A 27,575-nucleotide genomic window follows, 5' to 3' on the forward strand; every position below is an offset into this window, starting at 1 on the left:
TTTGTCTTTTCTGAGGCTGCATCTGTGGTATATGGAGGTTCCCAGGCTAGGGGTCTAATCGGAGCTGTAGCCGCCGGCCTACCCCAAAGCCACAGCAACACAGGAACCGAGCCGCTGCGTCTGTGACCTACACCACAGCTCACGGCAATGCCAGATCCTTAACCCGATAAGCAAGGCCAGGGATCGAACCAGCAACTTCACGGTTCCTAGTCGGGTTCATTAACCACTGAGCCACAAAAGGAACTCCTCGTTTGATTCTTGATTCAAATCCATTGTTAAATTATGTTTTTTGACAGAGGAGATTTGATTTGGCCTTGACTGCAAATTTAATTTTTTTTTTCATTTTTGATAGTACAACAGAACCAAAAATAAAATTAGGGGTGGGTAGTTGTTGGGTGTCTGAATGGCCAAATTCAGAGGGAAGAATCTAGAAAGTGCTGGTTAAATTTATTTCATTAGTATATTTTTGCTAATTTTTTTTTGGCCCACCCATAGCATGCAGAAGTTTCTGGGCCCGTGACCCAAGCGACAGCAGTGACAATGCTGGATCTTTAACCCACAGAGCCACCAGGGGACTCCTAGTTTTACTCATTTGATATTATTTCGAGAATAAAAAAATGATGTATAGTTCATAAGCATATATACAAAATATGTAAAATATGCATATTAAAATTATTATAAAATACAAAATATTTTCTTTTCACCATTACTTTTATTTTTATCCTAAAGTCTTAGTTTATTGAAAAAACAGGTGACTGAATTTAGTTAGCACAGATCATTACTAATACGTTTTCTCCGCCACCATTTTTTCCCCAAAGAGCACTGGAAAAGCTATGAAAGATAACTAAAATAAGTCTCTATCTACACTGATTCCTTTTTCATACCTATTCTTGACAAGTTTTGAATCTCAGTACAGAAAAAACGGAGTATATACAACTTAGGCATTTTGAAACATGATAGTAAAGGCCGTTTGAATACTACCATTGTGCTATGTTTTTCTAGACCAGGACATGAGCCATATATTTAACCAACCAAACAAAAATGTGCATGTGTATGTATGCGTGTATGCGTGAGAGAGTGCAGATTTTCTTAAAAACTGTAGTCACATATTCTAATAATTTTCTATATTTATGTTAAGAAAATAGCACTAGTGCATTTAGCTTTGCTCAACATTTTAGCAATTGTTTATAAAAATAATAACGAAGTAGAATTGTGCTAGATTTTTCCTTTCCCACTGAATATAAGTTGACCCATTGATTTACAGGCTCAACAAGGGCAATCCATTTCATGCTATAGCACTGACCCTTCACAAAGATCTTGTAAATGAGTAGCCTATTACAATATGTACAAGTGACCTTTAATTGCACCAAGGGGCTTTTTGTTAAAAGCTTTTTCAGTGCTACACCATAGCTACAGTATAAGTTGGTGAAGTATTTCCAAGGTTATGGGGCAGGAATATCAACAAACAACCCTCCTATAATCAAAAGACATAAATAAAAAGTTTGAGGCATTTAACTGATGTAATAATGCCTTTTAAATAACAACTGATCATAAAGATAAGCTGTTTTTCTAATAAGATTAAACATTTAGAACATTCATAAACTATTCATTAAGTTCTTAAAAATCTAATCAAATACAACTTTATTTTTAATAACAGCTTTTGGAAACAAAAAGAGTTATTACCGAAACAGAAAGAGCTATTATTGAACTTGAAATCAACTTCATTTTTAACAGAAAAATTTAATTTTAGTAAAAGACACCTTTTCTCTCTTTTTACTAAGTGATCATATAATTGGAAATTTTACTATGTTGAAATGTTTAGTAAAGAGTCTTATACTAACAAAATATACCCAAACACATTCCAAGTATTACTTGTATTAAGTAATGATATTTAAAACAAATTTTTCATGAACTATAGGATCAGACATTTCAACTGATTGACTGAAAAATTTCTGAATGATTGCAATATATTTTTGACATTCTTACAAAAAGTTGAAACCAAATACTCAATTTCATTAAACCATTCATACTGGGTATCTTATTTCTGGAAGGCTCATGCCAAAATGATTTAGTTTGATTCTCTACAACAATGGTGGGTTGACTTGACAGCATCTGACAAAACAGTTCAGTGAACTTCACTGTACCAGCTACAAAGAACCTGAACTGGCTACTCTATGAAATGTCCACTGTGGCAGAGAGTTGTGACAGTAATAATTTTGACGAAATTTTAATTTCTACTTAAATAAGAGAACCATTTTAGTAGTTGTGTGGCCAAAGCCATCTCTATCACACCACATTTTTTCTTAATTATTTCAGTCCCCCAAATCCTACCTTTTAAAAACTAATAATTTATATTTAATCTCGAATTTCCTTATTGAGGAACATAATTTCTTCTTATTGAACTGTAGGAAACTTTTTAAAATAATACTAATCTACAAAAGAGGAAAATGTTTTGTGACCATAAGTTTTACCGTTTAATTTTGCTTAAAGGTGCTAGTCAAAGAATTTCCAATAAATAGAACACCTGCAAATGGAAAAAAATCAGTTTTTGCATGAATGAATCAAACCTTCATTAGAATCAATTATGATAAAAGAGAAGGCAAAATTAGAATTTTTTTTCAATATTTGAAAAACTGAGTATGGTGACTCAGTGTAAGTTGTACACACCTTAATTATCTCAAGATAATTTTTGATGCTCCAAAGATGATACATTAAAATAATTCAGAAAAATACAGACTATAATATAAAAACATCATAGCTATCTATCAGCAAATTAATATTTGCAAAAGTACCTAAATGGTGTTAATTATACTTTAAAAAGTACCTAAATCAAGAATTTAAGTGAATATAATAATAATCACTATAATTAAATTCTGGATACTTTTGAACCACATCAATATAGCTGATTGGAAATAAAGGAACCAGATTTCTTTGTATAGGATACTTTCCCCATCTTATGGAGCTAAGATCTAGAAATCCTACATAAGTGGATAGTGTTTTAGGGTAATGGCTCTATATTTTTTGCAAATTAATCTTCTATTAAAATCTGCTACCGCATAATAGAAATAAGTAAAAATACAGAAGGAACAATCTTGCCACCCTAACATATACATATGACATACACACACACACATAACATAGCAAAATATTATATAAGGGTGAAGCTATGATAAATCCAAGCTGAGTTTTATGAGGCAGGTGATAAAAATAGAGTAGAAATGCTTGCTAGGAACAAACAAATTGTTAACTCCAATGTTAAAAGATTACATATAAATAGGTATGTATACACACATATACACATATTGTATATATCCATATATAGATATGTATACACCTACATTTATACCTACACATTTTGTTGGAAGCTAATTCTTATTTTTTATCAGACAGAGGCTTTCTGACTTATGTACTGAAGATGAGATGGGGAACACCTTGGGGTGTGTTGAGTGGTTAGTGGTTATGAGCTTCGGCTTTGGAATAAAACAGACTTGAATTTAAGTATCATGTTTGCCAGTTATTAACTCTGCGACTTTGCGACTTTGCGTAAGGTTAAGTTGCTTGATCTCTTTAAACCTCAGGTTGCCTCCTTTGTTAAGTGTAGGTAATAATGGCATAGGGCCTTGTGAGACTATGAGATAATGCCTTTAGAGCACATGCAGTGGTCTCAGGCCTCTGTTAAACACCCAACCAAACTTTCAATTTTTCTTAAATTTATGATAATTAGCAAAGCTCTTGAACATAACTTTCCAGTGTAATTCTGCACAGGGAGTCAGAAGATCTGAATTTAGTCCTGGCTAAAACCACAGCGCTATGATGGTACTCCTTATACTTCCCTTTTTTTTTTCTTTTTTTTGTCTTTTGCCTTTTCTAGGGCCGCTTCCAGTGGCATATGGAGGTTCCCAGGCTAGGGATCTAACCAGAGCTGTAGCCGCCGGCCTAAACCACAGCCACAGCAACGCAGGATCCGAGCCGTGCCTGCAACCTACACCACAGCTCATGGCGACGCCGGATCCTTAACCCACTGAGCAAGGCCAGGGATTGAACCCGCAACCTCATGGTTCCTAGTCGGATTCGTTAACCACTGCACCACGACGGGAACTCCTATACTTCCTTATTAAAATGTGTATGATAATACCTATGGCAAGGGTTCCTGTGAGAATCAAATAAGAATGAAATATGGTGATGTATATGAAAGCTCCCAACACAATGTCTAGAACAAAGGAGATACTCAATATACATTTCCAAAGAAAGTTACAATAGATAAGAACTAGTTTAAAAATTGTACCTTAACAGTTCAACCACTATTTATGGAATGCCTACCACACATGCTCAGGATCTAGCTGCAAACAAGACAGATTATCCCCTACTCTTGTGAAGCTTAAAACAGGTAAGGTTAAGCAAGGTTGGGAAAATAAACAAATTAACTGATAAACAACTATGGAAACACATAAGTGTTACACTGAGAATTAAAATAGGGTGCATGAGTGGAGTTCTCTCTGTGGCACAGTGGGTTAAGTATCCAACTATAGTGGCTTGGGTTGGTGTGGAGGAGCGGGTCTGATCCCTGGATTGGTGCAATGGGTTAAAAGATCCAGCATTGCTGCAGGCACAGTGTAAGTCGCAGCCGTGGCTCGGATTCAATCCCTGGCTCAGGAACTTCCATATGCCGTGGGTGTGACCATAAGAAAAATAATGGGTAACTGAGTGAATACTTCAGATGGGCTAGTCAGGGAAGACCTCTGTAAGAAGGAAATTGAGATATTTAATTTATAACCCAATGACAAGAAAAAGCCATAAAAGGACTGGAGGAATGAATATTCTGGACATTTGCTGTGCAAAGACATTGAAGAAGGACTAAGGATGTTTTGGGTATAAAAGTGTCTTCGAAGCTACCTATATCCATCCCAAAGTTCATGGATACCATGTTAAGCTCTGCTATGTATTTCCTACTCTTCCAAGTACCTCAGAGGATATATTAGTAAAATATATATTTTTATTTTCTTGGAACTTAAAAAATGCCTTTAGCTAATGAAATGGGACAGCCACGATTTGTCATCATTTTTTGTTTTCTTTTTTCTGTCTTAGACACTATAACTAACACACTGCAGGAGGAAGTGTTTCAGGGAGTAACATGTAAGCTGGGTGAATTCTGCTACAGCAGTTCTACAAAAGCTTAAAAAAAAGTCCTTGAAGTATTGCAATATAATTTTCCTGGAGCCATATCATAGAACACACAGAGAAATGTTTGTATCTGCAAAATTTAGGAAGAAGAGATCTTTTTCTCTTTGCACTCTTAGGCAATGCTAAAATCTGTATCATCTTGGTCTCAGAGGTGAGATTAATGCAGTATAGATATTACGGAATCTTTAGGAAAGACCCAAGGACTGAAGACTATTTGGCAAGATTCTAAGTATTTCACTTTTGCTTTATGCAATAATCTCACTCTTCAAATATATGCTTTCCTAAGCAAAATGTAGTATGAATTAGTATAAAAAATACTAGCTACACATAGTATTTCTATGTGAAATGCTAGACCTTCAGTTCATTTTATAAAATGATTTATACAAAAATGATTCACAGTCAAGTCAAGGTGGCATAAGATATTTAAAATTATCTCTCAAAGAAAGAGGATTCATTTGATGTAATCAATTACAAGTTTGATATCTGAGATGCTGCTGACCATACAGAAATTTTAAGGTATGTAATAGCCAAACATGAATTTACTCTTCCTTGCCAAATGATGCACTGATGTTCTGCCAGCCAAACTCACAGGAAGCATGTGAAATGAACACAAAAGCAAACAGGCCTTATGCTGCCTAAGGGAAAGTCAGCAAGATGGCAGCTTCAATCATTTGGAATAATACTAAAGTAGCCTTAGGCTTTTCTCAGAATGGAAACATGTCACTATTGCTGCAATATTCCAACAAATCAGAATGCAGAGAAAAGAACACTTATGCAATCACGTCCTGGAAGGGCACTTTACTCAACATTTAAGTGGAAAATAATTATAAAGAAATTTCAGAAAAATTGTCAGTGCACATAAATGACTCAGGGAAAAATGTTTTTTCTTTCAACGCACTTAATAGATTTTTAAAAAGCTTACCACTTAGAAACAATTTCCTTTTATATTTTCCTTAAGGAATTATTAATGTAAAGACACATTTTTATGAAGCAGTAAGTGAAAAGTTTGGGATTGAAGCTGCTGGTAAGAAATATTCATCCCCCACCCCCAATACAGTACTATTACTTTGGAAGTGTGATCAAAGGAAATAAGCTTTCACAACATTTATATAGGAAGTTAAAAAATACTTCAAATCTTTTGGGAACTTACCTAATCAGTATAGTTTTAGCATGTGTCTAGTCAAGTAGCCATCTTTGGTCAATCATCAAAAAATCAAAGGCAAATTGGCATGACTCAACCCTAACTTTAATACCGCATGATTGTGTCGTGTAAGCTTGTTTTGTGTGAGAGCTGCTGTGGTTTTAGCAGAGAGATTAACAACCGGACCTAAGCTGGCCTCCAAACCTTGCCCTGCTGATGCCTCCAGCTCTTTGAAGTCTGACCATCATACCTGGCAAAACAACAGTGGGAACTAGGATGGTGTCAGATCTAATCAAATTGTTCGCTGCAGCATAGCTAACTATGGGGTTCACTAATTGGCCCAATTGCGGATTATACCTTTTGCTACAGATTCAGGACAATAATTTAGTTAAATGATGTTTTTTTTTTTTTCCCTTATCTCTTCTAATTAAGATTCCAAAGTGGGAAGAAATAGGATTAGACAGAGTCTCAAAACTGTGTTCCCCTTAAGGTGGCATGCACTTTCGATAGGTTCACTATGATGTGAAATATAGAGAGCGCAGGCATAACCCAGCTTCTGGAGATTGTGTGAAACCTATATAACATTACTGTATGGCTACACCACTTGGGAAATAATGTGTAAATATGGGGATGGTAATATAATGACTATATTAAATTGTGAATTGTATAAAATGACATTTCTATAGTTAAAGAATGTTAATTTTTTGGGTTTACTTTTGACAAACGATTTAACCTATATGAATAGATGCCTATGTTCCACTTGCTTTCTTTTGCTAACTGAAGTAAACAGGAGATTTGAAAGAGCAACCAGTTTTTATGGAGGGCATGATTACTAGAAAAGGTATATCTGGACCACATGGATCATGCTCCTGAGTCAGACACTTATGTTTCCACTTTTTAAATTTTACTGACATAATTGCGAACTGACAAATAAGTTACCTATCCCTTCCCTCTACCTCTAGATATACTAAACAGATAGTCACCTTTCTACTTATTTAAAAACTAGAAAAGCTGCTTTAAAAAAATGTAGGGGAGTAAGGAAACCTAGGGCCAAAGATACCATACAACATTCTAACTGGTCCAGCATTGTCAGAGTGACTTGACACCCTCGTACTGTGAAAAGTTTATGATTTTCCAATACGTAAAAATTTCAAATAATTCTACTGAATCACAGCAAGTCTACTATACTACTATCACATCAAGTATTATTATAAAGCTAACTTATACTGATGGCATATACTATTTTGGTCTTAGTACTAAAGAATGAATCTATAAATGCATAAAAATAACAGTTACTTAATACATACTGGTTGACCAATTATTCTGTGAGAAAAAGTTCCTGGGTAGTAGAGAGGTACTGAGGTCCTATTGAATTAGGGGGCAAAGTATGATGTGATAACCTTGAGTAAACTTGATATACTTTGATTTTCTGAACTTTTCATATTCATTTAGCATACAAGATCCACATAAATGTGATATTTATGATAGTCACTATTTTTGAACCAATTAAAGCCTACATAAGTATTGTTTATCCTTACAATGAAAACTTGCAGTGAACAATGCAAGTCTTTTGCATATGTCAGTATACCCTTGTGATCATATTTTCTGACTTGAACTTAGACATTGAATCTTAGAGCTGGAAAACTATCACCAAAGCAGAAACCCTATTTGTTAATAACCTTAATAGAGTCTGCACCTAATGAAACAACATATTATTATCATTTGTATTAGAAAATTAGCCTACTAAATTGTGTGAAGGTATGACCAAGCTGACCAATACAAAATCAAAACAGTGCAATAATGTTAAATACAGGTAAAAATGCTGCTCTTATGATGTCCTCAAATTAAATACAGCCACATATCAAATCCTACCAAATCTCTTATGTATTATAATTTTTAATTAAAAGAGAAAACTGGTTACTTATGATGCCAACATTAGAGAAGCAAAAATTATAGAAACTGAAAAAATCCAAATCTAAACACTTATTTCAGCTTGGAAGTGAAGCTTTGTAACCAAGTTACACATCTTGCAGAACTTAACTGAGAGGTAGTGTTATAGGTCATTGGACCAGTGGAAGTTAGATAATATTTATAGCTGTATTATTTGGACAATTCTTTAAATTCCATAAATTTATCTACATTACATACATTTCAGCAAAGGTTTTTTTCACCTCCTAAGTCTATGACTCTGATATAGATACAAAGATGAAAAGGACATAGTTTTTATATATTGAGTCTGATATTATACTTTAGTAAAGTCTCTTATTATAAAATATTTAATCACTATATAGAAAATATAAGAAGCCAGTATAGTGCCTGGCACACAATAAAGGCTTCCTAAATGCTAGCTATGATTGAATGGAGTTATGGTAAGACCAAGAAATAAGTAGTATATTATGGTTAATCAAATATTATAGAGAATGACTATATAATTTACTTGGATTATCAACTTTCAAAGAGTTGAAAAGCTATTTCTTTTAAACTGAAGCCATGCTGAATCAACTTTAAACTTTCTCTTTTACTTATGCAGAATGCATGCCAGAATTTCAGTCTCATTACTGCAGATGTGATTCTTCTATGATTTATGTCAAGGGGTTAATTTATACAGCTTTATAGTTAAAGAATACTAAGTATCACTAAAAATTTAGATTCCATTCGAACACTTTCACTTGAATCTGGACAATACCAATACACACTCCAAGAGGAAAGAAATATTCTTCTGCCTTATCCAAATCACTCAAAGAAATCAGAGATTACTGGTTAAAGTTTCTCTACCTATTAGAGGCCTTGGGGAGCTGTTACTAAAAACACATTCAATTTTTATACATAAAAGTGACAATGATTAGGTAAATCAAAGAAAAGAGATGCTGAAAATAGAGATGAAAGTTTTTGTTTCTTTTGCTGTTTATTTCCAATTATGCCACCTTTTGAGATCATGTGACTCACAGAAAATTCCAACGTGCAACAAATCTACCTACATGGAATTAGAAAAGTTATTTCTGCTTTACCTGCTGAAATACTTTTAGCAGTAGTAGTAAGACACAGATTTCATACCTGGTATATTATAGCTTCAGACTGTACAGACCAGTACAGTGTACATTTTACGATTTTTTAAAACATCAGAGCAACTTAAAAAAAACATTTATTAGTTGTGCATATTAAAAAACTGCCACTTGGCAAAGGAATCTTGTTTCCAATGTCTATAATATACCACCAAAGACTTGCTGTCTGTTTCCACATGCATTTTACCACGCACAATTCTATATTTAAAGCACTTAATCTTTTGTGAACTACATGATTTTATCTTATCTTGTACTTCTGTTAGGTTCGATTCTTTGATTTATATCTTTTCTAATCACCAAATCGAATGTTATGACATAAGTAAATAACCTATATTACTATATTAAAAAAAAACTGTATTCATTAGGTTATAAGCCAAAAAGGTAAAGAATTTGGTCGTCTGTATTGAGTTTCAACCTACTTGTGTTTTGCTTTCAAATTTTGTAATGTTGCTTCTAAATCATAAGGTGACCAGTTATAATGGTTCTCTTAGTTTGGAACAGTGGGAAGAAGAAGCAAGAAAAGGGAACAGAAACCAAGATCTTTCATCAGCTCCAGTGGTAAAATGTAGTCACTATTAGAACCTAAAGTTATTCAAAGGAGAGATCCCACTTGAAATTATCTTTCATTTTCACCCCCTTACCCCCAAATAAGCCCCAGTATATGTGCGTGCGTGCGTGCGTGTGTGTGTGTGTGTGTGTGTGTGTGTGAGAGAGAGAGAGAGAGAGAGAGAATAAACATTCACACTACTATGCCACCTTCTTCTCTGGGTGCAAATTTTTTTTCACTTGGGAATCTCCTTGCTTAGTTTTTATGGTTATGGACTTGCTACCCTAGACCTGGTCGCCAGAATCCTCATCTTGGGAGAAAGGTGCCATATGGAGGAAAAAAAAAAACTTATACTTTTCACTCAATATATAAATTCAACTTAAAAGAAAATGATGAGGCATGCTTTCCTTGTGACACGAACAACTTTAATCCCTCTAATAAAAGTTTTAAGCAATATTTAACTCAATATTCTGTCAGAAAAACGGAAACAATGTTGAACAGTTACAGCTTTGGGTTCCATTTCAATGGTTCCTTTTGAGAACTAAGGCAAATTAGCTCAAGAATCACTATTTCTACACTCTCCCTCTTTTGGCTTTAAGTGGCTTTTGAAGGGAGTATCCCCAGATGAGAAACTTCTAACACTCCTGCAGAGATGACCTGCTTGAAGAACTGGCTGCCTGATTAACTATTAACTGCTCTCAATAGGATTAGATAATTAAGGACATTGATGACCATTAATTAGGAGGAGGGCACATTAATTTGTCACTGGATAAGGCCCTTACAATGATTTATAGGTTAGTGCTACTTGCAAATGTGAAGGGAAAGAGAAAAAGAGAGAGAACCATTAAGTTACCTTATCAAGTGGCCAGCTAAAGAGGGCAGAGGGTCAAAAAAGGGCCAGAGTGGTCACTTAAGGGTGAAGTCCCAAACACCAAAGCAGTGCCAAGCCACATTGACCATCATTTGGTGACGAAGTTAAAAATATGCTAATTTATTGGTGGCAATTCTCTCTTTTTATGGTTTCAAGCAGTTAAGACAAGTGGCCTGCTTAAGAGCTTTTCATTTGAAAAGAGATTAAACAAAATGGTTTGTCAAGGCTGCTTGGCTGTTTTATGTCTTTGTTAAAAAAAAAATTGTACCGACTATACTGATAACTATCACATCACCCCAAAGCCATCTCTCTCTGTCTGGAGCATTTATTTCGTTAATAAATACATCAGCTTTAATTGCTTAATAGTGCTATGTTCATTTGCTCTTTTGCAAGATTAAGTCGAAATAAATCTTTTGTACTACTACTTTCTGTCACTATTGCTGGCATAAAGGTCACAAAGAAAAGTTTAAGTTTTTGTAGACAATTTACTTAAAGATACTGGTGTAACAACACTTTGTTTTCTTCGTCAAGGGAAGAGGAAAGGTGGTTTCATTAATAGTAAAGAAAACTGCTTTTAGAATGTCGATAAGGATCCTCTTTTCTTATCCATACACGATTGTGTGTAGCATTCACATTCCACACACAAATAAGCATAGCTCATTAACATTTAATCAAATATGCTTTCGAAAGCCTTGGAAATACGCATGTCATACTTGCGTTAAGTTTGGACCTTACCTTTAACAGACATTTAAAACAAAATCATTTTGCTACATTCTAATGATACACCATTAAAAGACCAAAAAGGATTGTCTGAAAAAATTATTCTATTAAAACAAAAGAACTTAAAAAGATTTAGCGTGAAATATTTCCTAAGAATTTCGTTAAAGTAAAAAAATAAATAAATAAAAGGAGATACTATTTACCTCAAGATTGTGAACCAAAACATAAAAATTCTCTCTTACCTCAATGGTGAATAGCTTCCTTTTTAATTTAAAAGCTAAGTCTTTGACATCTGATACATCGCAAATCAAGTTATTAAGCCGAGGAATCTGCCGTATATGAATCAAACCTTGTGGAGAGAAAATTAAAAGGAAAAAAATTAAAATGCTGTCATTGGATGCATAAATGAAAGAGAGAATTACAGCAGAATTCTGTAAATTTACACACAAGCATCCTCCCCTTTTAAAACTGGAGCTTACTACCAGGAGCAATGAAGCAAATGGTGTGATTATACTCAAGTAATCAAGCAGAATAAGATAAACAGAAATCCTTGTGCGAGGAAAACTAATTGCACTTGGGTACAGAAGTACAGATGTAAAGAGGGATCTTAATACTTGTCAAAACTACAGCCGGTTTGTGTGTGATTTTCTCTTGTATTTACAGTAAGCAAATATGGCTATCACCTTGCATGCTGCCCACGGCACCACTGAGTGATCTTTATTTTATTAAATGCACCAGTAAGCAGCCAGCAAAACAAGGCTTATGGGTTACTGATAACCACTGAAGCACTAATGAAAAGTATTTCATATTGTACCTTATTAATGACTTGAACAAACCGCTGAAGAAAACTACATTTCAGAGCACACTCTAGGATCAAACATTAACCCCTGTGCCTTCCCAAGACAGTCATTTCGGTGGCATGTTAGACCTTTATGTAGCTGTTATAAGCTTTGTAACAGTGCTAGGTAAACCGTGAGCTTTGGCCTCTTGTCAGTAGAAACACTTGCTAATTTTTTCTGACAAGGGCACTGGATGGCTTTTGTGCAGCTTAATGCAGTTTCTGACTAAACTCAGGGTCATTTGCCACAGATGAAGACATAGAAGATTCTTCAGTGCATCTCTCTGCCTGACTCAGCCCATATATAAAAATCACTATCCCAAAGACGTAGATCCCTCAACATGGGGGAAGAAGGCAAATTCAGATTTGAACAAATTAGCTAAGTCTTATTTACATAATTGCTTCTCTAGTATACAGTTTTTTGTGTGTGCATGTGTGTGCGTGTCTTTCGATGCTTAGTAATGTATTATTGTTAGCTTAAAAGGGTCAACTTCTGAACGCTTACCTTTAGAAATGGCCCCTTCAAAAATAATTCACTAAAATATCTGACTTAATTTTTTAAGCTTAAGAAAATGCAAAAGGTGTTATCAAGGAGATGGTTTTTATATACAAAATATCTCACATAGAGCTATTTAGATCAATTTATTAGAAACAATCACACTCTACTTCCATTTGCACATTTCTCATTGTAATCTTGCAAGTGCTTGTTTAGTTAACTAATAAATCGGGAGGTTTTACAGATGAATCAATGATTTCTCAGGTCCTTCTTATTAACAGAAACTTTACTCATCATCAGAACCCTCCATTAATAAGTGGGAAAAAAAGGAATCAATCCAGAGATTTCAGCACACAAAAATAATCACAGCTTTTCAATCTTTGAAATGTTTTAATCAAAATAATATTTTTTTAGAATACAAAATATAATTTTACTAAACTTACAAACTCATAACACAAATGATGCTCAGAAGTAACTTATAATGTTTAACTTAAGTTGTTTTAAAAAATATAAATAAGAAATTAAAGAAGAAGTTTATCCAGTTACAAGATACATAAATCCGGGAGATATAACATACAGAAACGGTTACTATGGTAACAATACCATACTGTATATTTTAAAGTTGCTGAGAGAATGAATCTTAAAAGTTCTCACCAATAGAAAAAATATGTAACTATGTTTGTTGATAGATACTAACTAAACTTACTGCGGTAATAATTTCTCAATATACGCATATATCAAATCATTAAGTTGTACACCTAAAACAATATTATGTATTAATTATTGCTCAATATAAGTTTTGGAAAAAGCAAAAAAAAAAGGTAAATAGCTTAATCTCAACAGCTGTCTTCCTATCAAAGTAACAATAATATATTAAATGAATTACGTATAGGGTTAATTTGGGCATATGCCATATGCACACTTATGCAATGATCATGAGGCAAATTATTTCATGTAGCTTGTATTTTCCAGCCTTTTAAAAAATACTTGATTGTTAGAACATGCTATTTCATTATTTTTTTAAAAGTCTGTATTGTGACTCTTCAAAGCATGGGTAGTTATAATGTAAGTATCTTATAATCTTTTTTCGGTAGACTGCAGAAATTTCCATAGTCCTATAACCATAATCTTTTATAATTTTGTAGCAGGCTTCAAATAAGCTATTTAGTTATTAGACTAGAGGTGTCCATGGAAGTATAGTAGTTCCATAATAATAATAGCTGTAATTTTTTCTCAGAATAAGCAAAAAAGCAAAATTCTATTATTCATCACATTCTATAATCAGTTCAGCGCTAAGATAAGCATAACTACTAAACTTACCTATTGCAACAGTTCTATGTAGGAACTTCTATTAAAAAAAAAATCCTCAAAGTAACCCAATGACTAAAATATCCTTAAAAGCTTCAAAAATATAAGTATAAAGTATGATTAACTGCTTTGTGTTAACACTAGGGTGGCAATGTCTTAAAATTTGCTAATAATTCTAACAACAAAATAAGCAAAGTCCAAAATAAAAAAGATGTTTACTTATTGAAAATGTGATTGTTAGGACTTTAAAAATATAATACAGTATTAATTTTATTTATTATACAGCTAAGCTTTGTAAAGTATAAGCTATTATACACAGCTGTTATTATTAGAATTAAAATAATATTTATTTCTAACATGGTTAATAAGTATGACTGATTTCACAGCATAAAAATGTACATCTAGGCCACTGGGACAAAATGTACATCTAACTGAGCCATGCCTGAGTACCTTTCAAATAGTTACTAATGTCATTTGGTGACAAGCTGCCATGAAAGACTGGCCAAGAGGGAAAAACATTTATCAGATGTATTATAAACTACAATTTATGCTACATGACAGTAGATATTATAACTGGACAAGATTCATCCAGGCAACCAGAACATGCCCTTTTCATTATAAAGGTGCTGCTTACCATGATAATCCTTATATAATGGGTTGGTCTCTCTCTCAGAACCAATAAATGATTCCAAACCAACTACTATATCTGACAAGTTTGTAACACGAGCAATAATCGCTTTATTCTGTAAAACAAGAAAACAAAATACTCATGTTATATATACCATCTAGACAATGCCAATATGCCATCTCGATGACAAATTGTAGAAAAGATAAGACTATCAACACAAAGAAATAAAAGTTAAAGGTACCACAGACAGAAAACTGGATGAAAAATATGTCCCTAATTGAAAAATTCCAGTCCATATAGGCATAATATTCTAATTCGAAGGCTGGGAGTGCATACCTTAGTTTCTGTAGAAAACAGAAATAATTTCTCTCTTTGTTTTAAGGGGCAAAGCTAGTTCTATCTTCATACACTATTATTTTTCAAATTACTTTACCCATTGCCCATTGGGAAAATCTGATCAACATTAGGATTCAGAAGCAGTATAAAGTACGGTATAATGTGTAAGGCAAGGTCCTACTATCATCTGTCAACTGGGACCAGGTCCCAGCCCTATAAAACAGCTGAGGTCCTCTGTATCATATTAGAAACACAGAAGAGTCCAGCTAAGAGTCTGCAGCATGGCTAGCTCTGGAGTCTTCTATTTTCTCTTTCCAGATGCTGCTATTTGGCTCTGGGATAACCATAAAGGAAAAGAAAAGATGGTAGACAACCAGCACTAGACTTGTAGCTCATCCTTTCCTTCCCAACACCACCGGACCTCAACCAAAAATACTGCTGAGCAATATATCATTAAAAACGACAATGTCACATTTTAAATAATAAAAGTTCTAAAATATTAAGAATTTCATGGCTATAGGAAATATAACATCAGAAAACTGTTTTATATGCCATAACATCTTAGAAAAATGTTTGAGCTGCAGATCTAGATAAGTTGAAAAAATTGCTTTTTGTAAAATTTTATAATTTTGTAACTCCCATTTTATACTCTGGTAATGTCTACTATTTTAAAACTCATCTTTAAAAAAAAAAAAAAAGGCTGGGAAATGTAAAACAGTTAAGACAATACACAGCCTGATGCTATGTCCCCTGTTAAGAAAAGTCCAAAATATATCCAAATATGTTCACTTTCTGAAAATGTGACTGATTACTGAGCTTTCTAGTTTTCCTCTGTTTCTTAAATCCTCTTGCAAAGATTACATAAGAATGAAAAATAAAAGAGGTCTGGTCAATGTTACCTGACTAGGTCTGAAATACACAGTAGCCTCTGTCACTAAACATTATGCCAAAGTGACTGGTTAACTTACATCTAGGATGGCATTTTGAAACTCCTCTGTAAGTAGAAATGTGTGTTATAAAAAGACTATTTCAGCCTCTGAATTAGTGTTCTTAAAAGGAACCAGCAAAAATAATTATCTTTTTGTCTCTAATACTTTCAATCACGTGGGTACCAAGTACAGAAAAACCCAACATCATTTGGAAATGCCTATTTTTTTCCAAGGCAATTTTTCATTCAATGGTGAGAAAATAATCCAGATTGATTCCTTACTTTCAGTTCTGTGCCACAGGGGATGGTCCTACTCCAGGAATAACAGGGGTTTCAGAGGCCATAAACACGCTCTCCTCAATATTTCTTTAGCCAAAGACTATTATATCAAACTCATCCAGGTTGGGTTTCAGCCAGTTATTCTTCACCCAAACAAAAATGTCTGCCAGACATTCCAACAGCTGGGAGACAGTTCACAATGAGTCAACTTGAAAATGATTCATTGTGCTGAGTACTGAACAATGTTGGGGTGGGGGTGGGGTACGGCTGAGTTGGTCGTAGAGGGTGAGAACAAGTGGGAGATGAAGAATAACCATGTGGTTCTCCCATTAGGAAGGATCTTAGATAACAACCAGCAGACTTATCATTTCATTTTTAGGATAAACTCAACTGGGAAGAGTACTCCTGTCATGGATCCTCAGATGAACAAGCACTTATAAAGGCTACTGACAATATTTCTTAATCAAAAAGGTCAGATTTCCTTTTATCTATAAATAGAAGAATAAGCCTTTGTATCTCAATATCTGAATCTAAAATTATAAAAGTCAATTTTTGTTAGAACTCAACTATTCAGGATTTCAGTGACATAAACTAGGGCTTTCTCAATTACATAAATAATAGAAATTGTAAGGTTTAAGGATTGAATTGGTCTTCCATTCTAGTGGTATATAAGAAAGGTCTTATATATTTAAATGGTCAACTTGACAATTGTTTATTTCAAAGAGGGTTTCTTTTCTTAATTTTACCTCAAAATAAACCACTCAAGACCCTGTAATATTTGTCTATAGTATAAGTCTTTTTAAGGTAGTATGTAAGAGGTTTTTTTTTTTTTTTTTTTTAAATCAATTACCTACTTTGCGGAGAAAAACCAATGAATTACAAATAGAAAAGGTATAGACAGTCTAGATTTAAAAATCTCTGGAACTCATATGCATATTTCATTTATTGTATTTCTAAGTTCCATAGGTTTACAAACTAAATTCTATTTTGAAAACTTTCAAGAAGTATTAGAACAAGATTAAGCTTTTAATCATTACCATAAAATAACTTACATTTAACAGTGACCTTACTGCTTTCTGCACAGCACTTTTGGAAAATAGTTTATATATTATAGCACACCAGATTAATTGTGAAAGTTGTAAAGGTATCTGAAAAATGTCTATAAAATAAAAGCACAGGAAATTATATGAGAATAACATCTATGTTTCTGTAATGAGATAAACGTTATCTTAATTATAAATTCAGTCTTTCAGTTATTTGTAGGAGCATAAAAGATATTTGAGTAATTAAATGTACATACTTTTTAAAAAGTTCAAATAGTGTTACAGATTACTTCTGTGCCTCCAAGATTCATAAGGAGCGTGGCATACTGATGTAATCCTATCTTAAAACCACTCTTGTCCTAAGGTCTTTCAGATCATAATACTAAGCGGGGTGTTAGATAAAGGTAGGTGAATTTACCTAAAGGAATCTAAAAAGAACAGCTTAAAAAATTCTTAAGTGCATATTAATTACAATTAACTTTAGAAGGAATGCACTATGGGCAATAAATTGTCTTACTATAACCCACAGTGTTTACAAAGCTTTAGCATAATAATTTTAGCAGAAGCCTTGAAACTGGAACTTCTACTTTTTCATCTTAATAGATTCTGAGTGTCTTTATGATATTAGCCAGGATGTGAAACCTCCTTGGTCTATAGCATATGTATGTAGTTGGAAATGGAGATAGTAAAGGTATTTGTGTATCTATGACTTAGATATAAACTTTGAAAAATTTTTGTGTTAATTTTGAATTTGCTAGGTTATTGTTGCCAATAAGGAACATAAGAGTAAGGACATTCAAGATTCACCAATATGAGTGATTTAATGGTTACACTGTATGCATGGCATAATGACATCACCCAAATACATACAATGATACTGCCACCCCTCCTTTTTGTCCATCTGGATGTGAAAATCTAGGATGACTCAAAAATCTTTCTTATACTAGACAAATCTCCCTTCACTCCTGGGTGAAAGTTGTCAGCTCTGGATAGTAGCCAAGACATGACTAGGAGGGAAGCCAGAAGAGAAGGGAGCCAGGGTCCAGGAGTTTTAAGACTCTGCTGGCAGTCTCAGATAGCATTGTATTAAGTTACATAAAAGGTTCTTAAAACTTTCTGTTGCACTGTGATTTCTTAATTAATTACTTAAATTTAAATGATGTCAAGTGTCGTTGCAAATAAAAAAAGGTAAATCAGAAATCCAGTGGACTACCTTTTAATTCCAGTTTTAATTTCACAAAAAAAATTTCAGAGTTTTTGTTTTGATTGTTCCTTGTTTGGTTTCATAGAATGTCTCCTATTTATTTTTATAGGATGGTAAGCTCTTTTTATTAGGATACACCAAATCCATTAAATGGATTTTAAATAAAGGAAGGTTAATTTAGTGCTTTTTTCTAATTCAAAGCTCATAAAGCCAAAATTATGAATTTTAATAAGAGATTAAAAATTCAACTACTGCCATATAAAGCTCCTTCCATTTTCTAATAAAAATAGTTGAGATATTTATTTAGAGTAACCAAGTAACAATCAGAATTGGATATTTCCTCACTTTCCTGGACATAATTATTCTAACAATGTAAATGATATAGTTTGTACCAATACAAAATATACTTCCAGGAAAGATTTTTAACAAGAGAATTAAAAAGTAATTAACCAATTACTTAATTATCAAGAAGCTTGAAAAGAATAAGTCAACTGACACGAAGCATGTACGCAATGCCTCAGAATAAGTTCTTGGTTTAATCAAATAAGAAAGCAAACACACAATATGAAGGGTAGAGATCCATGCATGTGGCACACACATCACATATGAGACTACGATGGCACAAAAGCACTATTAAGTTAATATAGAAAAATTAAAGAGATATTTGTTACTCATATTTGTTACTCTATGTTTAACCCTACTATGTGACACGATATGTGTCTCTATGGTGGGGAGGGAATTACCACAAGAAAAGCCAGTATTCCCTTTATCAGCTCAAGTTATAATAACATTTTCTGAAAAATGATATGCGTAGAAACAGCAGCATACTAGAACTCATGACATTTCTTTGTCATGTAATCAGAGAAACAAACTCGAATGAAATGTTAAATCTAGGGATATTTAATGAGGTATTTGTTTTTTCATGCTTATTAGGTTCTCTATTCTACAGAAATTGAGACTATTACACAGTTTGTAACTTTTCACACGCCTTCCTCCACCTTCCCCAGAGTTGTCACTTACTTTTGTGGATTAGACTTTTATTTTCTTAAAAAAATGATAGTGGGGATATAATTATATTCATATATTTATAATTATCTCGAGTTTAAGAGAGAATTTTATCAAAAATTATACTAGTAGATATGAATAATAACATTAGTGAAGGTATTAGATTAAATCTTTCTAGATTTAATACAGCACTTTATTCAAAGTCACACACGGTTAATTTTAAAATATGGAGGAACATTTATAAATTAAAAAATTCTAACTGTAACACTCTCTTGGTAGCATCATATACTGATATTCATGCAGGGAAACTATAAAACAAACATTATTTTGGCTCCTTTCTCTAACGCTTAAAACACATCCACAAAGAAGCTAATGGTAAATACTTCAAGAGCAAAAGAAATTGCTAAATAAGTTGCCACATTTTACTAGGATTAAGCAATGGAGCTATATTTTTTTGTGTGTTTTCTATCTGATACCTGGTATTCTAAATTTCAGTATCAAAATGTTGGTTCCTTAAAATTGAAACTTTTTTTTTAACAACACATGACATTATTTTTAGAAATACTATTTATATTTACAGTGACCTCAAATACCACATGCTTTGCAAACATTTACATCAGTTTTCTTAAGTAGATTTTATATAAAAATCTAAAAAACTTATATATTCTGAAAACTTTTATTAATGGAGTGAACAAAACACTATAATGAATAGACTGAACAGAACAGTGCTACAATGTTCAAAATTAATTTTAAGCATTTCATTAAACTATACATCATGTAAATTTCACATATAGAAATTCACAAGGAAATCTGCCTGTATGTTTAAATCTTTTATGGGTAACTTCTTGAATCAGAAATTTGTTGCTGACTACTTTATACATGAAACTCTTAAAATGTAATTCACAGATGTCCAAAATCTCACACCCTGCCTGGAAAAACAATTGTTAATATCCAAGTACCAAACCAAGCATCCAGCTGATGTTTGTGATACAGTGGTAGGTTAAAGATACTAAAGTTTAAAATCAGCTTAGAATAATCCCATATTGAGTATGAAATTATAGCCTGTCATCAGGAACAGGCTGACAGAGCCAGGTCCAGATGGGAGACTGGCTGGGAAAAAAGCTGAGGCAGGTGGGAAAATGATGGGAACCTGACGGAAGACAGGACTACTCCCTCTGCTGGCAAGGTTCTCACCTGCTTGAATTTTTAACTAATGAGTAGCTTTCCTTTAATTATTTAAGATATAACCAATAAATTATGTAAGGTATTCCTTTTTTAGTTGGCTGTTCTGTGTTCGCGCATTTTCAAACTCATGGTATCCTATTTTTCACCACATTAATTTCTCAGAGGTATAGGGATCCATGTTTCACCAGGAGGTCCAATTATTTATCTTATTATTTAATTGCATCATAAGCATAAACAAATGTAGCATTACTTTTATAAAATTAGGTCTTTCAAATTCAAAATTCCTTTAATTTATGTTTGTTGATATATATACTTTCTTAAAGAAAAAAAATTCTTGGGTTACAGTCTTCACAAACTCTTTCTCAGGCTCCGCATAATGCCCCGTAATGAAATAATATAGAAATGAACCATATAAATCAACTATACAGGGAACAAGGAAACAGCATGTCACAGCAAAACAGCATAGATGTACAGCGCCAAACCTATCTGATAATCTAATGATCTGAGTTTACAGATATTATGTACTAATATGTAAGAAATTAAGAACTAATGTTTACACAAAAATTTTGTTAAATTTTACAGAAAAATTATTCAATATTTGATTTTCAATGTAAGTTAATAGGTGCAGCAAAAACATTTAGTAAAAATCTGTTCTAAGATTTTGGCCTACAACCAGAAACTCCCAGAACAGGAGGGATCAGCTTTTTCACCCACTGTTCTCATCTGAATCCTGGCTTAAAAGCTATTCCAGCTCCCAGCTTTCCAGAAGGCTCCATCCCAGGAATCCCTGCCTGCCATTTGGTTTGCTGATTTTAATCTCTCAGGACTTTCTTACAGTGGCTCTACTATGCTGAACTGGCACTTGCTTCTAGAAGTGAGTTATTATTAAACCTGTAGGTCAATTGTGGCACTAACAACTCTTTGGAAGCTTTCAGCCACAGTGTACAATTTGCTAGTCTAATTAAATATTAATTCTAAGTGTTACATTTTGTGGCTAAGAGCTTTTATTTTCCATCATCAGCCTGGAAGAGAAAGAGGTTACAAGGCTAATTTAATCTCTCCCCCTGTCCTCCCCAACATTAAAGATTAACTACATAGGGCGAGAAAACATTATTAAAGAAGCAGGAACTCTTTATATAGTAATAATAATGTAATTAATAGCAAAGGACTAAAACATTACGTTAGGATATAATATATGACCTGGTACTTAAACAGCTTTAAATTACAATTAGTTATAGGCGTGTTTTGTCTCAATGCTAAGAAATAAGTATCACTCTTTTTAGAAGATGATAATCTTTCTTTAAGGGAAGGTATGCAACTAAGTATGTAACCTGCATTTTCTCCTAACTATTTTTTAGAAAGCTTGTAACACCAAAGATAAAAAGCTTAGTAATTCTATTTGTAAAATAAATGCAAAATTAAATAAAGTTGTACTTCTTTTTTGGTCACAAAGAAGTGATATAGTCGAGCAGAGTATACAATAAAAATAATATTAAAGATCCTTCTCCCCCTATTTTTCTTCTACCATGCTCAAGAAGAGTGAACACGGAGTCCCTCCCCGATTCTGTTCCCAGAACAGTTGTGTCCATGCCTGGACACTGGGCATTATAAAGACTATGCAGTCCAGCAGCCAAAGATTCCATATGCCCAAACAGATGACTCAATCTCCATACTGTGATGAGACATTTCACTATTTCTATCATTGATATACTGGAAAATTTTGGCTCTAAATAGTACTTTAACAACCATCACCCCTACAAGGAACTATAGTAGGAATCACTGCATAAACCAAAACTTCATAAAGTAATTTTAGGGAATCCAAAAACACCTTTAAAACCAAAATTATTTTTCTTTATATGGCATATTGAATATGCTTTGGTTAGATCAATTATAATAAAAAGTTTCTAAATGATTATTTTTTCTTTTCAAGATGCACATGAATCTTATTGAAAATTTTAAATATGCTGCCTTTATTTAATATGCATATTTACACTAAGACAAAATGCATGTATACTGCTAATAATGCTCTATATAGATGGAAACCTATAGATAATTTAGAGTTTATTTGTGCAAAAACTTCAAACATCCTTGACCAAGAAAGTAAATTAGACACATATATATAATGCATACAAGCTAAGATTTGGTTTAAAAAATTGATTAGATCCTAGCATGTGCAATATGAAACAGAATAAAAAATCCTGGAGCTATAAAAATGTATAAATCCCAAGTCTACAGTAGTAGAGTTGAAAACACAGTTCTGTTATTTGTTATTACAGAGAAAAACAGACTCTATTTACACCAGACTTGTATGAAGTTACTAAATTTTCAAAGACTGGAATTTGACAAATATGATATAAAATTAAAATCAGTTTAATATTAAAAGACAAACAATGGGTTTAATATGATTTATTTCTTTTAAAAAATTATTTCTTTATAAAGTTTTTAAAACAGTAACTTCTTGCAATCTATACCAGAGTAGTTGAGAAGATCTAGAAAAATTAAAGGCAGATTCTTAGCTAAGAATACCTTGATTAAGGAATTCAAGATAAACCAACACCCAGATTATCTGACTTTATCCTTTAGTAACTCATAGTCATGATCAAGAGGTTAAATCTATAACTTTCACCCTTAAATATTCTTACTAGACTGCATTTTAAAAGACCATTTCAAATAATATTCTCCTTAATGTGCATTTAAAAAGACTATTTAAAATAGATTAAGTTATATGGCAGAAGGTTTTATGTTTTCCTGTAATAATGCTCATATCAATTACATAAAACATTTTTCTAAAATTTTATAGTTATAAATTCACAAGAGTTTGTTGTTCTTTTACCATGCAATTATTCTTAGTTCTTGTTTTAAGAATAAAATATTTCACATTGAGAGAAATTCACAAGGCCATTGGAATCCACATTTCATAATCCCATATTAGTGGTTAGTTCTAAAGCCATCCATTGCTTGACCTAGAGTTTAGCTGCTAAAATACCCAGCATGAACACAAAAGTTTATGGATGTGAAAAGATTTGTTCTGAATTTCTCTACATTGAAACAACTTGTACCATTTACTTCAGTGGGTTTAAAATTTTAATACATTAATATTACAGAAGATCAATTTGAAAATGCATCAATTAACATACCACACTAAATAAACTTTCATTCAATTTTCAAGAGACATGTAACAAGGGCCTTTCTTCCTGCTTTTCTTCAGAAAGTGAATTTTCCTTGGTCTACGCTAACTAATGCTGGTGATAGTTTTCTTCAGTGAGATATCTGTGGTAGGGGTAGGGGTAGGGGAAATTCCACAGATCAAATTGTTGAAAAATAGTGGTTATATGATAAAACCTGAATAAGGTTATTACTGACCAAGTGTCAATGATGACCTATAAAAGTATGTTAGAGGCCAGTTTCAAATATGAAATCTATTCTGAATAAAATAAATTTTTTTAAATCAACTAATGTTCTATAAGCAAATGATTAAATGTTGGCAATACTAAAAATTATTGTAGAGTGAGAAAATGTTATTTAATATTTTATCATTAATAATGTCAAGGAAGTTTTCACTTCTGTGTTATTATACTTAAGGAGAAATTTATTAGGTTGTTTATATTTAAAAATTCCTTAAAAGTATAGATTATCGCTTTCATAGATTGGCAATAATAAAAATTAAAATTTCTTTTTGAAAGGAAAGCTGTGAGAAAGACAGAGAAAAATAAACTTCCCTATTTTAATTACAACTGTTAAGTGCTTCAGTATTTATTTACCGACAAACAGTTTCAGGTAAAAGTGATTTCAATCACTAAAAAATACAAATCAAGAGCAACTTGTCACAGACTGTAAATAAAATGCATAAACTAGGGGAAATTTATTTTCCTTTAACCTCGCTAATATAATAAGGCATGAAACTAAGTTTTTATTTCCAAAAAGAACAAATGTTATCAGTCACCACTTTCTTAAGCACAACCTTCACTGGGAATTGAAAATAAAATTTATTTAAAAGGCACAAAATATTTGTATAATTTGGAAGTGGATGGCAAATCTCCCTAATAGTAAGCCAGTTTTCATTTACAAGACCAAAAAAGCATTATAGCTTCATATCTTGCTAGATATGGAAATCAAACTAACTGTAACAGCTTCAAAGTTATGACTGCGCAAAAAAAACTCATTAAAAAGTTTCAAAGGATGTTACAAACATTTGTGTTTCTAACAGTAAATGGGAAAAACGCAGCAAAATGTTTAGTGCAGCTGAAATATAACAACCTCTAACATGGAAATTTAAAATTAAGTTTTTAAAAACTGAAGTAATATTCTCATATTTAATAGGAAGGAAGGGTTTCAAGGTAGGGCTTTAGTTATTTTTCTTAGAGGTAACATTTCCTCGTTTTAAAAAAAATTAAAAAAAAAAATCCACGACAACCTTCCCTCGGCGACAGAGTTTTGAACAGTTGAGTTGTGAGAATGTGAGCAGCTGCTGTTATTATAACTAAAGGTCTGTCTACTGCTTGAGTCTGAGAGACCACATGTTCGGCTGTCCTCTCATCTTGCCATCCTCACCAATTAACTATTAACATGGAGGGCTGTACACATGCTCTTGGGGGCTCTTTAACAGGCTTCTTGGCGAGTGGAACAACTACACAGCAGGGCTCTGGGAACTGAGTAATGCCGGAATATAGGGGAGCGGTCCGTAGTTTTGCTCCTTCTAATGACACTTTACTCCATAGTTGTATGTAACAAAGTCTGTATTTACCTTGGCCATTTTCACATACATTTTTAATACAATGTCTTTGGGCAGATGCTAAAACTATATTCTAACAAGAGACAATACGAGTTAATACTTCATAGAAAACTGTTGAGGACTCTATGTACATATATGAGTATGTATATATGTATATATACATATTTAAGGATATTCATAAGATTTCTGAAGAATAACTTTACTGTTTTCACTAAACAGATATTAAAATTTTACTTTTATACATTTGCTTCAACGTATACGTGTTATTTCCGGAGCTGTGATGAAAATAATCTTTAACCTAAAGGAAATAAACTATTTCAAGTTCAAAGTTGTGAGGCCAAACACAAAAGAGTTCAAATGCAAATTTAAAAATCATTCTTTTTCACTCTACAGGCATAACTCTTGCTATAACAGTAAGTGAAAGTCAGTTTTGAATCTATGTCATTATTTTCCTTATTTTAACTTTTCCTCCTCTTTGCAATTTCCTTAACTATGTGTTCCTTCTCTACAATGAAATTAAACATGGGAAGCATGCCAAAAGTACAATAAAGGGTAACTAATCATTACTGTACAAGTCTGACAGAATGTTAATAACTCAAGTAAGAGCACCGATTGGCTGCTTTACCAATCTAAGAGAAGTAGGTATTTTATATACTTTTAATCTAGTGTTACTTCATATAACATATACAAATAAAGGTGTCACAATTCTATTAACCATAGGTGTTTAATTATATGACCAAATTTCCAAGGATATTAAACTGCGTTTCTATTTCCTGCCAGAATCTACTTTACTATCAAGTTTCAAGCTCAAGCATCCAACATACCTCCATATACTAACTGCCTGCTCCATCCATCCTACCTTTTACACTGCTGAAAAAACTCCAGGAGGAAAGGACCTTGTTTGTCTTGTTCACTACTATATCCCCATGGATGCCTAGAATAGTACCTGCAATAAACGTGTTGCTTGAATAAGTTCAGTAATTCAATCACCATTTAAACCATGACTTAGAGTCTGCAGGGATGGTACTGGTCATAATGGAGAGGAAGTTGATAAACGCTGTTAAAAAAGAGTCGTGTTGGAGTTTCCGTCGTGGCGCAGTGGTTAACGAATCCGACTAGGAACCATGAGGTTGCGGGTTCGATCCCTGGCCTTGCTCAGTGGGTTAAGGATCTGGCGTTGCCGTGAGTTGTGGTGTAGGTTGCAGACGTGGCTCGGATCCCGCGTTGCTGTGGCTCTGGCGTAGGCCGGTGGCTACAGCTCCGATTCGACCCCTAGCCTGGGAACCTCCATATGCCGCGGGAGTGGCCCAAGAAATGGCAAAAAGACAAAAAAAAAAAAAAAAAAAAAAAAAAGAGTCGTGTTACAACAAGGTGATGCTACTGAGATTTCAATGGCCATCTGACTTCATCCTTGCGTCCTAACCTGCCTAACCCATGAGCAGATTCTGTCAGTGTCATCCATAAAAAGAGGCAGAAAGCTGAAGATTTCTAATACTTTGATGGACTTGTACACAATAGTTTTGGTAGCCTGATCTCTGTTCAAATTCTCAATTTTGGAGGCTTGTTGAAGTAATAATAGTGAAGATGACAATTGTTAACATCTAATGAGTACCTAGCATGGGTCAGCATATGTTATTGCTAACCCTCTGAATTTTTAAAATGAAGAAGCTGAGACTAAGAAAGTTAGGACTTAACTAAGACCATATAGATAATTGGGTCTCTTTCCCTCCAAAGCCCAGGCTCTTTCTATCATTGAATGCTCCTTTGTGCATAGCCTGTTTCTCAGTTTTGACCCTATTTTAGTATTTCCTTTGAATAAGCAGCATAGTGCGGTGGTTAAGAGTATAGTAACTGCAGGGGAACTGCTTAGGTCTAAATCCTGCCACTCCACTAGCTGTGTGATCTTGGGAAAGGCACTTAAATTTTCTGTCCTTTATTTCCATATCTGCGAAATGGATATGATAGCACCAACAATATAGGATTATTACGAGGATTAAATGAGTTAATATTTGAAAAGATCTCAGGACTGCAAGTGGCCTGTAGAAACCACTATGTAGTTTTTACTGAACAA

At 33.3% G+C, this 27,575-nt stretch overlaps 1 protein-coding gene across 1 annotated transcript in view; it reads right to left on the reverse strand.

The window, feature by feature from the left end:
• The window catches only part of ELP4 (elongator acetyltransferase complex subunit 4), a 226,732-nt gene that overhangs the window by 114,263 nt on the left and 84,894 nt on the right, over positions 1–27,575 (reverse strand). The window contains exons 8-9 of the mRNA XM_003122892.7: positions 14,799–14,907; positions 11,765–11,871 (exon numbers count right to left, since the gene is read on the reverse strand). Coding sequence (XP_003122940.4) covers positions 11,765–11,871; positions 14,799–14,907 — 216 coding nt within the window. The remainder of the gene's footprint in view (positions 1–11,764; positions 11,872–14,798; positions 14,908–27,575) is intronic.

This window comes from Sus scrofa, chromosome 2 (assembly GCF_054392235.1).
Source record: "Sus scrofa isolate SSC_HxYL_T2T_F1_AM1 chromosome 2, Sscrofa_HxYL_maternal_Yorkshire_Landrace_v2.0, whole genome shotgun sequence".
In the NCBI taxonomy this organism is placed as follows: domain Eukaryota; kingdom Metazoa; phylum Chordata; class Mammalia; order Artiodactyla; family Suidae; genus Sus; species Sus scrofa.